The sequence below is a fragment of the Tasmannia lanceolata genome, unplaced genomic scaffold (genome assembly GCF_043159265.1).
Source record: "Tasmannia lanceolata isolate RefF3 unplaced genomic scaffold, GAP_Taslan_0.1 ptg000023l, whole genome shotgun sequence".
Taxonomy (NCBI): domain Eukaryota; kingdom Viridiplantae; phylum Streptophyta; class Magnoliopsida; order Canellales; family Winteraceae; genus Tasmannia; species Tasmannia lanceolata.
The window spans coordinates 1,520,572-1,533,456 of record NW_027518700.1 but is presented as its reverse complement, the minus strand read 5'-3'; the positions used below and the strand labels follow the sequence as shown (position 1 = coordinate 1,533,456).

At 41.6% G+C, this 12,885-nt stretch overlaps 1 protein-coding gene across 1 annotated transcript; it reads left to right on the top strand.

The window, feature by feature from the left end:
- The first annotated feature begins 4,327 nt into the window (after positions 1-4,327).
- Positions 4,328-8,471, top strand: LOC143856622 (uncharacterized). Its single transcript, XM_077366890.1, has 5 exons — positions 4,328-5,393; positions 5,553-5,797; positions 5,909-7,335; positions 7,551-7,861; positions 8,011-8,471. Exons 1-5 carry the CDS (start codon positions 4,328-4,330, stop codon positions 8,469-8,471), a joined length of 3,510 nt encoding a protein of 1,169 aa, XP_077223005.1.
- The last annotated feature ends 4,414 nt before the right edge of the window (positions 8,472-12,885 follow it).

Below are 12,885 nucleotides of genomic sequence, written 5' to 3'. Positions count from 1 at the left end.
AACCCGGACCAACCCGGTCCGGCTCAATCCGATCGGTCCATCCTGAACCTAGTCCGAACCCAACCCCAACCCGAACCGAACCCAATCCCGAACCCAACCCAAGCTCAACCCTGAACCCAACCCCAACCCGAACCGAACCCAATCCCGAACCCAACCCAAGCTCAACCCTGAACCCAACTTGTCTCAACCTAGAACCCAATTTGAGCCAACCTTACTCATAACCAAACCACACCCTTTAACATTGCACGAGTTGCACCTACATTCCCAATCAAGTTGCATTCCCATTCCCAACCCAAGTGGCACCCCTATATTCTCAACCCAAACCCCATTCTTCCCAAACCCAACTCACTTGGCAGAGTTTCATAAACTTGTCACTTGGATCCCCAAATACAATTCTTTGAATATAAGTGATTCCATTTATTTAGAGCCCAATTCCAAGTTCCAATCACAATTCCATCTTCAAGATCTAAACCCCTTCAATGGAACTACGTGTGGCTTGATTCCCACCATGGGGTACGTAGGCAACTTGGCACTCCCAAGTTTAGTCGCACATTTCCGCACCTTTCTCCATCCTTCTCGTTTCCCAACACCCTTCCTCATCTCTTTCATTCTCCTTTTCACCCTTTTCTTTTCCCTAAACCTTTTTGCATGCTAGATGTTTCTTTTATATTCTAGTCGCATGAGTAATTGCATGTTTAGATTTCTTTGTTTGATAATTGTTCTCATCATACGCTAGAAATAATATGTTGCTTGTTTGTTATGCTTAGAATTCGCATGCTAGGTTGTTTGTTTCTGTTAGAATAATTGTTTGCATGCTTAGTTATTTGTGCTGTTGGAACTCTAAAAGAATTCGAAAATCTAAAAGAACCTAAGAACTCACATTCATTGGAAAGTCAATATTCTAAAATTTTAAATTCCAAGAATTTAAATACCTTAAGTTCTATAACTTAGAAATTGCACTCTAGGTTTCACAATAGAACTTTTAGGGCCCAAACTTCACAAAAATACTAAAAAAACAACTTAGGTCATTGCATTAGATCTAGGTTCATATAGCATAGGTCACTTCACCTCAAATCAATTAATCAAAATCAACTCAAGTCAAATCTCATCAATCTTATAACAATCACATAGGCACATAGGCATGTAGTTGCATGTAGGATGCACTCCTGGCTCGCATGAGTCTAAACTGTGAACGGCTAAAAAATTAAAATGCATTTAGGTTAATAAAATTCACATTCACCCCATTTGTTAAACCTAAATAATAAAAGCTTTTAAAAGTTAAACAAGGCCGGTGCTGTACACTTCGTGCGGTACACCTTCTGACCTCGTAACCAGGTAACTTACCCATAACTCAAAACGTAGACCAAATTAACAGAGTTAATCATGGGTCTTAGATTCCTAATCTAGGTGGCAACTCTGGTCAGTTGCTTCTTTCGTGAAGTTAGGACTTTTATCCTAAAGTTATGGAAAAAGCAACCATATTCAAATCCAATGGACAAAGGCGCTATCATCATTAAAATACACACCCTCGTGGGCCACCCCCTCCGGGACGGATCCACAGATTGGCGACTCTACTCGGGACTAAATTACCTAACTTTATGACTTTTAAAAGCTTTAGTCATTTAGGTTATCACTAGAAGGGAAAAATGTGAAACAAAACACACACAAAATTCAAAAACTCAAAAATTAAAAAAAAGCGAAAAAAAAGAACCAAAAACATTGTGTGCTTGAATAATCCATCACCCAAACCTTCAAAAGATTAATTAAAGGACTTGAGGGCATTAGATGCGAATCCTCAAATTGCACACACTTACATCACTTGCATCTACACCCTTGCATATCACATTCACACACGTCCTATTTAGGAATCCAGAGTGTTATCTAGCATGGTTGATTGGGAGGTCATGACCCGGTGCCTCTGTGTTAGAAAAGCATTCCACTCTTAGCCTAGTACCTTTATGGTGCGTAAATGGATCTGTTGGTTCATGTACTGCTACTTTGGACACCGGTAGAATATATCGAACACGGATTCGCGCTAAGGGAACTCTTGGCCTTACCCCTAGTTTACCCCACACATGCATATAGCACGAACATGTGGTGTGTGAGCCTAGATTAGGATATCCTACCTGTCTGTGTCTAGATTAGGCTGTAGTTCATCTTCTAATGACTACGATCGATCTTAGGAACACGAACAACGTCATGAATCAAACCACTTGGTTCCGCTATATTAAGGGTTAGGAATTGCGCCCTCCAAGTAAAGCTCAAAAAGAAAATGCCTTTGAGGTTGGGATAATAATCTCATTGCTCTTAGATCTAGGAAATCCCATCTCTCATTGATCAACGATTCATTGATCGTGGGTTGATATCCTGTAGACCAGGGTTCCATTTCAAGGACTCATCTCATAACTCCGGCTTAGGATTTCATCTCCCCTTAAACTAGGGGCATCTTCTTCGAGTGCAGCCTTAAAATCCCTAAAATGCCATTCCCTTCAAGGGGCATCCCCTTTGAAGATCATGTCTCACCAATCTATTAGTCACATTCTTTCAATGTTCAAATAAATAAGACCATTTTTTTCAATGGAAAATTTATCAGCCTCAAATGTGTGTAAAATTAGTCCTTCTAGCCAATGCATGGTTTTAGTGAGGAATACTATTGTGTCTAAACTTTCAATGTTTTCTTTGTCAGGAGTTCTTATATTCACCATTGATCATCCAAAAGTAACTTGGACTTGAGTTTCCGCTCGTCTCGTGAGAATTTCACCCCCATCTTCTCCCACTCTCGTCTCAATGTCTGTACCTACTGAAAACCTTCAGCCTCCTCGTGTTGAGGAATTGCTGATCAAACTCACCCTTCAGATGAGCTTACTTCGTGAAGAGAATAAGATCATGAAAGACCAATGGAAGGAAAAATTTGGTACTCCCACAACAAAAGGAAAGTCTATAGCAACCACATCTGAGGTCCACCCTCAACCCAATCTGTCTCCTCTGACCATCGAAGATCAAGAACAATATGGTGAGGAAAATCGCACTCAACTCCCTACCCCAGAAGACAAGTCCCTTGCTGAGAAATTTGAGTTGCTACTTCAAGAAGTCAAAGGGATCAAGAGCCGAGAATCAAGCACTTTCAACCCAGATGATCTTACATTGTTCCCTCATGTCCGTCTACCTCCGAATTTCCAAATTCCAGATTTTGACAAGTACAATGGTACTGGTTCTCCTACTGCTCATGTGCAAATGTTCATCATACAATCGCAGTCCCAAGGTTTGAATTCAGAACAGATGGCCCAGCTCTTTCCTATCTCGCTAACCGATGTTGCACGTAAATGGTATCTGGGTTTAGATAAGATGAAGGTTAAGAGTTGGAATGAGATCACCGAGCAGTTCATCAGGCACTTTTCATACGATGATGGGTTTGAAGTGACTATCCGTGACCTGGAAGCAACTAAACAAGAGCCTAACGAAACATTTATCGCTTTTGTGAAAAAGATGGAGGAAGTTGGCAGCCTCAATGATGGACCGCCCTACCGAGAAGGAGCAGTGCAAGATCATGCTGAATAACCTCCTTCCCTCAATGCTTCAACACATGACACTGCGGTATTGCCCTACTTTTGATCTCTTTATCAATGCTGGGACCCAGATTGAAGATGCTATGAACAAGGGAATTCTAGCCATGACTGTTCAGGCAAAAAATGACTTCAAGAAGCCCTTCCCTCCCAATAAAGAAGTCAATAATGTTGCCTCATCCAACCATGCCCAGAAAGCGATGGTTTTCGACTATAGCCAGGATCCTCCTAAACCTTCTATTCGGCAAAAAAGAGAATTTACCCCCTTACTTGCTCCCCCCTCCGAGGTTCTAAAACAATGCCTGACTGTGAAAAAAATCACATTACCCGCCCCTCGCCCTCCACCCGACCCTCTGCCGAAAAACTACAATCCCCGTGAGCATTGCGAGTACTACCAAGGTCCCGGGCACACTACAGATCGTTGTATAGCCCTTAAACATGTCATTCAAGACTTGCTTGAGAATGATCTTCTAGTTTTTCCTCCTAAACCCAATGTCACCAATAACCCTCTCCCAAACCATGCAATACCCCCACCCGCACAAGTAGGAATGATCACCCTTGACGTTCCTAAAGTTGATCCCTCAACCCTAATATGTGCCATTGAGGCTAGTTCTGAGCCTTACTACTTTCGTTGGGAAGAGGTCGATGAACCAGAAGTTGCACCCTTAGTCCTAACCCATAAAACTGAACCTCCATCCCCTCTGATCTTTTAATATGATAACCTCGATCCTTTTGAGCTTCAATGTGATGAGGTTCAGCATTTTATGAGGGGAGGTAGGGTATTCAAGCCTCCTGAGCTCCGAGCCGAAAACCCAGCAACCTTGGCCAGGGAGGTAGTGGAGGATCACGTTCAAAAGAGAATTGCTGAAGAAAATGATGAGATTGTCAGACAATTGAAGAAAACTCAGGCCCACATCACAGTGTGGGGTCTACTAACAGTTTCCCGTCAGCATAGAGAGGCAGTGCTCAAAGAATTGAATGCAGTACAAGTATCAACTGAAACATCCTCGGATCAATTGGCTGACTTAGTGGCCATGGTTAGTGCCGCCAAGTCTATAATCTTCACAGATCAGGATTTGCCACCTCAAGGTCGTGATCACGTTCATGCCCTCCATGTTACTATTGCCTGCCGGGGCATGAGAATTCCCTCTGTGCTAGTTGATAATGGGTCAGCCTTAAATGTATGCCCTCTTCAGACAGCTACCATGTTGGGTTTTAGACCTGAAAGTTTCACTCCTTCCCAGCAAGGAATCCTAGCTTATGATAACACCCGAAGAAATGTCATTGGGATTCTTATCGCAGAAATCCTTCTTGGAGGTGAGAAGTTCAAAGTGGACTTCATGGTCCTTGATATCAAAACCTCATTCAATTTGTTGTTAGGTCGCCCTTGGTTGCATAAAGAGGGGGTCATTGCTTCAAGCCTTCACCAAAAGCTAAAATTCATCAAGAACAACAAGATAATCACCGTCAGAGGTGATGAAGATTTGGAAGTCACCCAAATTTCAAAAGAAATGTCACTCCCTGTCGCCGGAAAAGATATCATGCTGAATGGTTTTTCCTTAAAAATTGCACAGATCACTTGTGAAGAAGCAGGAAAAGAAACTTTTCCTATGGTCATTTGCACCCTTAACCCCTCAGTTGCCAAAATGATGAAGAGGCAGGGATTTTTCCCGGAAATGGGATTAGGATGGCACCAACAAGGCGTGGTGTCATGGCCTGATGTTGAACCCATGGAAGGAACTTTTGGCTTAGGATATGAGCCTACAAACAAAGAGAAGAACCAGATGAAAGCTAAAATGATGAGAAGAAATGAAATTCGCAGAAATGGGGGTGTGATCTCGATACCTTCGTACTCATTATCTCTAAACGGGTACTTTGCCAGAGGAGGAGAAACCACTCCATACCATGGGTTTGCAGAATCGTGGTTCGAGCCAGACACATGAAGGATTCTATGTGGGATTGAAATCTTCTATGACTTTGAAATACCAGAAGAGCCTCTCATCAGTACCGTTGCAGAACCCCCTATTGATTGGCAGGACCACCTCACTCTAGTACTCTTGGGGTCCCTCTTTGCAAAACCAACTGAGACCACAGATACAAAGGAAGATTGGCAGGATTGCTTGGCTCCGAACCTTCTGAACTCTCTCTTCCCGGGAGATTGCCTTATTATTGCAGCAATTGGAGAAGATTCTGCATATGCTAATCCTCAGAGCTTCATTGCCGCAGCTGATTGTGTCCCTTCCAACTAGAGTGCAGATCCTCTCCCATATCCATTTGTCATTTCTGAAAATTCTGATGTTTCTATTTCTGCTTTTACTTCCATTATGAATCCTGAGCCTGTTCAGGATAGTTTCAATAAGAATGTACTTGCTTTCACTTCAATGAAATCTATTTCTCAGTATCCTTGTGTGTCTTCTTCTGATGTTTGTGCTTCTGATAATGATAATAATCAAAATGAACAACCTTCCTCGAATGAGGAGGCCGACGAACCTCCCCTTGAGTTACAGCAACTGCTTAAACAAGAGGAGGAACACCGAGCCCAGCCTTTAAAAGAAGAAATTGAAGTAATAAATATTGGTACCAAAACACTAGTTAAGGAAATACGAATCCGGAAAACAATAACTTCCAAGGAGCGTGAGGAATTAGTAAACCTTCTGCAAGAGTTCAAAGAAGTCTTTGCTTGGTCTTACGAGGACATGCCAGGAATAAGCGAGGAAATCGTCCAACATAAGCTTCCATTGGTACCAGGGGTAAAACCAAAAAAGCAGAAACTAAGGAGAATGAAACCGGAATGGGTTCTAAAAATTAAGGAAGAAGTAACAAAACAGCTCGACGTGGGATTCTTACAAGTGGTGGAGTACCCTGAATGGCTAGCAAACATTGTACTAGTCCCTAAGAAAGATGGCCGAGTGCGAATGTGTGTGGACTTTAGGGATTTGAACAAAGCAAGCCCTAAAGATGACTTTCCCTTACCCCATATCGACATCTTGGTCGACAATACTGCTGGCCATGCCTTACTATCCTTCATGGATGGCTTCTCTGGCTATAATCAAATCAAGATGGCGCCCGAAGACATGATCAAAACCTCGTTCATCACACAATGGGGCACTTACTGCTATAAGGTGATGCCATTTGGCTTGAAAAACGCAGGAGCTACTTACCAAAGAGCCGCCACCACTCTGTTGTATGATATGATTCATAAAGAGGTGGAAGTATATGTAGATGACATGATTGTCAAAGCAAAAGAAAGAGAAGATCACCTCGGGAACTTGAGAAAATTCTTCCAAAGAATCCTGAAATACCGGCTTCGCCTCAACCCAAGTAAATGCGGTTTTGGTGTCACATCCGGCAAATTGTTGGGGTTCCTAGTCAGCCAAAGGGGGATAGAAGTTGATCCTCAAAAGATTAAGGCAATCCAAGAAATGACTCCTCCAAAGACAGAAAAGGAAATTCGAGGTTTTCTGGGAAGGATCCAATTTCTGAGCCGATTTGTAGCTCACCTAACCTCCACCTGTGAACCCATATTCAAGTTGCTGAAGAAGAATGCATCTAAGGAATGGACAGAAGAATGCCAAGAGGCCTTTGAAAAAATTAAACAGTGCCTATCTGAACCACCTGTGCTTGCACCAGTAATTTCAGGGCAACCTTTGCTACTATATCTATCAATCACTGATACAACTATGGGTTGTATGCTTGCTCAACAAGATCCTGAAACCAAGCATGAAAGAGCTATCTATTATTTGAGCAAGAAAATGTTGGAATACGAGCAAAAGTACACTTCTTTAGAAAAAACGTGCCTAGCACTTGTCTGGGCCACCCAAAGGATTAGGCATTACCTACTCTCTCATAGTGTTACTTTTGTCTCGAATGGATCCTTTTGAAGTACCTTTTTGAAAAGCCTGCTCTAACAGGGAGAACCGCTAGATGGTTGTTGTTGCTCTCAGAATTCAATATTACCTATGTCACTCATAAATCTGTTAAGGGCAGGGCTGTGGCTGAACAATTAGCAGAGATCCCAATAAAGGAAACTGGTATCTCGAGAACAGACTTTCCAGATGAGCAAATTATGACAATGGAGGAGGGGAGCTATGAATCTAGGTGGACCTTATACTTTGACGGTGCTTCCAACCAAAAGGGACAAGGAGTAGGGGCATTGCTCATTTCACCCCGGAATGAACATATCCCTCTCGCTGTCAAGCTGCAATTCGAGTGCACCAACAATATGGCAGAATATGAGGCATATATCGTGGGATTGGAAGCAGCATTAGCCCTTGGCATTGATGAGCTTGATGCATATGGTGATTCGATGCTGATCATTTGTCAAACCAAAGGGAAGTGGAAAACCAGAGAGGATAGGCTCATCCCATACCATGAATACCTAGAAGTTCTTGTGGATCAATTCAAAGATCATTTACTTTCTTACCGAGAGTAAATAATCAATTTGCAGATGCTTTGGCCACATTAGCCTTCATGATAGACATACCCGTTGGAATGAAGATGAGGCCAATAACAATCCAAGAACAGTGGGTTCCTGCTCATTGTGATGTTATAGAAATAGCGGCTAGATGTTCGGATGGCCAACCCTGGTTTACAGATATCAAAAACTTTATCTTAGGCCAGGGGCATCCCGCCGAAGCCTCTAGCAAAGAACGAAGAACCCTACAGAAATTAGCCTCCAATTTTGTCATATGCGGAAATGAATTGTATCGTCGGTCTTTTGATGGCATTCAACTCTTGTGTATCACAGAAGATCAGGCTGTGAAGATCCTTGAAAAAACCCATGAAGGTGTTTGTGGCCCACACATGAATGGAAAAATGCTTGCTAGGAAAATCTTGCGTCTTGGATACTATTGGCCCACAATGGAATCAGACTGTTTTGCATTTGTTAAGAAATGCTATAAATGTTAAGTACATGCCAATCTTATCCATGTACCACCCTCAGAGTTGCATTCTCTCACATCACCTTGGCCATTCTCGATGTGGGGCATTGATATTATTGGAAAAATTTCACTGAAATCCTCAAATGGACACGAGTACATCCTTGTAGCCATCGATTACTTTACCAAATGGGTCGAGGCAGCGTCATATGCTTCACTGTCATTAGCATCGATTGCCAAGTTCATCAGAACCAACATTATTTGCAGATATGAGGTTCCACACGAACTGATCTCAGATAACGGCTCCCATTTTAAGAACGAAGTGATTACTCTCTGCCAGGAGTTCAAAATCAAGCACCACAAATCCTCACCTTATAGGCCACAGACCAATGGTGCTGTCGAAGCTGCAAATAAAAATATTAAGGCCATCATTAGCAAAATGTCAGAAACTTACAAAGATTGGTATAATAAGCTTCCATACGCTCTGTGGACCTACAAAACATCAATTCGAACCTCTACTGGAGCTACTCCTTATTCCCTGGTCTATGGGATGGAAGCTGTGTTGCCAGTTAAAATACACATACCATCGTTGCGAGTACTAATGGAAAGTCAATTACCTGAGACAGCATGGGCGAATGCCAGATATCAAGAGCTAAACATGTTGGATGAAAAGCAACTCAAAGCCTTATACCACACCCAAGGCTACCAGCGCAGAATAGCAAGAGCCTTTAACAAGAAAGTTAAAATCAGAGAATTAGAAGAAGGAGATTTGGTGTTGAAAGCAAACCGGGCACCTACCTCTGACCCTAGGGGCAAGTTTAAACCGAATTGGTCAGGACCATACATTGTGGATCAAATCTTACCTAGAAAAACCGTCAGACTCCGAGATGAAAATGGTGAAATAATGATAGAACCAACGAACCTTGATCAATTAAAAAGGTTTTATGTTTGAACACCGGAAGGCCTCCTTTGAGAGTTCTTATCTTTTTATTCTTCATTGTATTTGAGGGTCTTATCTTCGGCCCGGTAACAAAGGTGAAGACGTTGTGAGGGTCTACTCTTCGGCCCGTTAAGAAAGGAGAAGACATTGTAAGAGGGTGTGATCCCTCATCAAGGCTTCATGCGAAAAAGGGTGTGTCCCCTTTGGAGTTGGAGAAGTTGGTGTACGGCTTAGAGATTCGCCCGTTGAAGAATCTCATATTTTAGTGGAGATCCCAAGGAGGTAAACTTGGAAGAGTGGAGTAGGTCCACCGGAATGACTTTATGGGTTGGATGAGGTTTAACAAAGAAATGGCTTGAGGTTTGCAAATTTTGATCGAACCTGAACGAGCAGGTTGCCTACGTATCCTAGTGTAGGAATCAGGTCGTGCGTAGTTCAGGGCAGATGCCTCTAGTTTCAGGGTGTGAAATGAATTTTTAAGCTCAAATGGTTCGCAAATGAGGTTTTTCTTTTATTTTTTTGGGTCATAATTTCTGGGATTTTGTTCGGTCAAAGGAGGCCTTCCGGTGTTCAAATTCGAGATGGCCTGGATTTTCAGGTTCCATCCCGCGGTCGCCCGGCTGGCCCGGTCGACCGGCCCTGAGTGAAATTTCATTTTAACTTTAAAATCCTGGGGCTTTTAGGCTATGGTCTTTGGGCTTAAGTCCAAGGTTTTCAAACACATTTTTGGGTGTGTTGATAGTTTTCAAAGATGTAAAATGTTAAGTATAAAAATTATTTTGAAAACTTTTTGAAAGTACATTTTACATAAAATCAAGAAGACTCCAAATACATTCTAAAAATAAGAACCTTGAGTCTTCTTGGAATGTCTTGGCTCCTTTGCACTTTCTTGGACTTCTTCGGCTTGGGTGAACATCTTGACATTGTCTTGGCTCTTGTGACATCCTCCAATCTTCACTGGATGTTGTGAGGTGCATGAGGTGTCACCAATTGCATATTCAGCTCCAAGCTCCTTTTTGACACTTGCTTAGGAACTTGTGGGATCTTCATGATGAGCTTCTTTACTTGAGCATCTTCAAATGAGGATGACTTGAATGTAGGTGCAAGCTCTTGGTTCATTTGATCATTGATTCACATGTCATGTGTTGTGAAGAGTTGTGTAATGACGATTATGACATGAAATTCATGTATACAACACAACACCTCAAAGCAACACATCAGTCAATAAATGCTAATCAATTTGGTTTGCTAGCATCAAAACAAGAAGGTAAGATGAATGATTAACTCATGAGAACCCTTGGGCTTACATTCTCCCCCTTTTTTATGATGGCAAACAAATTGATTAGGGAGGAAGGAGATATCAACCAAATAGATGAATAAGCATAATATGATATACACAATAGAGCATAGCTCCCCCTCACTATATGCACAAATATGATTAATTACTGTAAAACATATGGTGCATATACAATTGGACTACCTAATCAATTTCCAAAATTCTCCCCCTTTTGGCAACAACAAAAAGGTAGGGATCTACAAGTGAAAGTGCAAGTGGGGTGTCAAGATGAATAATAGCTTGTCTAAGCTATGTGCTTTGTATATGATATACCATTCAAGCTCTAGTAAATGCTTATCAAAGAGAAAATAAAAGTGAAATGCATGATAAGCCTTTTTTTTAAAAAAAATTTTGATCGAATGATTCGCAAGTTAAGCACAAGAATAGGGGCAATAAATCATATGAGCATATCACATTGGTCTATATAATCATGAATATATAAACATTGAGCTCTCGCCCTATGAATTTGTCATTGGCCCTAGGTGAAACCTATGTTGTAAGGCATGACATGGTACAATGATGCAAAAAGGTGAATGATTGAACACTTGGGCTTCATTTACAACTTTTGAGGCAGATAAGTATCTACCTGAGCAAGGATATGCTCAGATCTATAATATAACCATTTAAGTTTACAAGTTGCAATATGTAAGGGTTTTCTTGTCATAGGGCAGACAAGTCTCTTCCTGAGCATGAACATGCTCAGAACTATAAAATAACTTTTGAGTTTAAGTTGTTTGACCCTAAGTAATTATACATTTGCAAGTGAAAGCTCCCCATGACTATGTGTATCTAGTCTACCTGTAATAGTTCAAGCACACAAGCCCTTTATTTTAATCACCTTATCCATTCAAATTTTTGCTCCATTCAAATGAAAAGTACAATTTGAATTAGAATTGATGATTATTAGACATAGGATTATAAAGTTGAAGTAAATACAGTCTAATAAACACTTGGATTCTAGAAAAACTGACAGACAAGAGAAGTACACATCCATAGCAACCAAGAGAATTCATTTATGTATAAAGATGAGATAAGAAGAGGTCCCATATACATGAATAAAAGATGGAAGAGACACACCCTCTTCACATCAAAACTACATGACAGAGATACACAAATAATGGGTGTGAGGAACAAAAACTCATCACCACTACAATGGGTAAAATCACATAATCTCTGAACATGAAAAAAAAATGAACCATAAAGCATAATGCCCCTCTGGGCAAATATCTTGTACATCCATAATCATGCCAAATAAGGCATATCCATCCACATCTATATACACATAAAATGCCCCTACTGGGCATAACCATCTATCAACCAAGATATCAAGCCCACACTGGGCATCATCCACATATCATAAAGCCCATACTGAGCATACAGACCAAAACATAAAGCCCACATCAGGCATAAACATCCACTGAAGAAAATGAAAATACAAATATAGTCCAAAAGAGAAGATCAAGCAGCAAAAAGATGTGACTCCAATGTATTCGCTGCCTAGAAGATGCTGGACATCTGTCACTCCTGAGGAGGAGGCTGATACTCTCGAGATGGAGATCAGGAGGTGTAGTATCTGGTGGCCTGGCTCCTCTGATAAGCTTGCATCATCTCCCTATTCTGCCTTGACATAAGTTCCATGAGTCTCGCATGATCTGAGGCTCTCTGACTCTCTGCAGTTGTAAAGGCAGTAGCGAGGGACTCAACTGTAGTCGTGAGAGTGTCTTGGCCAGTCCTCAAGGATGCAATATCTCTAGCAAGATCCTCATATGAGCCAGTAGTGGGAATCTGGCACTGTTGAGCCTGTGCCTGCTCATGTGTTCTACTCTGCTCCTGCATCAGTGACACTCGTTTAGCTTCATCCACAGCCTCATTTATGTCATCTTGTGTGACCCCACTAGGACCACCTACTCAGGTATAGGAATTCTCATAAGGGTAATGGTGGAGTGGTTGAGTGGTTGAGTGGAGGATCAGGGTTTGTTGAGAAGGCTTTTTCCATATTGATCTTATGGAGCCTTAGGAGCTTAGTAATTTGGATCCCATAAGGAAGACCACATTGTCCTCTTTTAACTGCCTCATCCATGTATCCCAAAATGATATACCCCAAATTCAACTTAATTTTCTTCATGATACAGTGGATCATAAGGGCTTCACAGCATCAAAATTTCTAGC

Excerpts from the sequence above, each read along its gene's own strand:
- LOC143856622 (XM_077366890.1), top strand. The coding sequence starts at position 4,328 with ATGAGGGGAGGTAGGGTATTCAAGCCTCCTGAGCTCCGAGCCGAAAAC. Across the intron at positions 5,798-5,908 it reads TCATTGCCGCAGCTGATTGT|GATAGTTTCAATAAGAATGT; the intron begins GTCCCTTCCAAC and ends GAGCCTGTTCAG. Across the intron at positions 7,862-8,010 it reads TGATGAGCTTGATGCATATG|ATGCTTTGGCCACATTAGCC; the intron begins GTGATTCGATGC and ends ATCAATTTGCAG.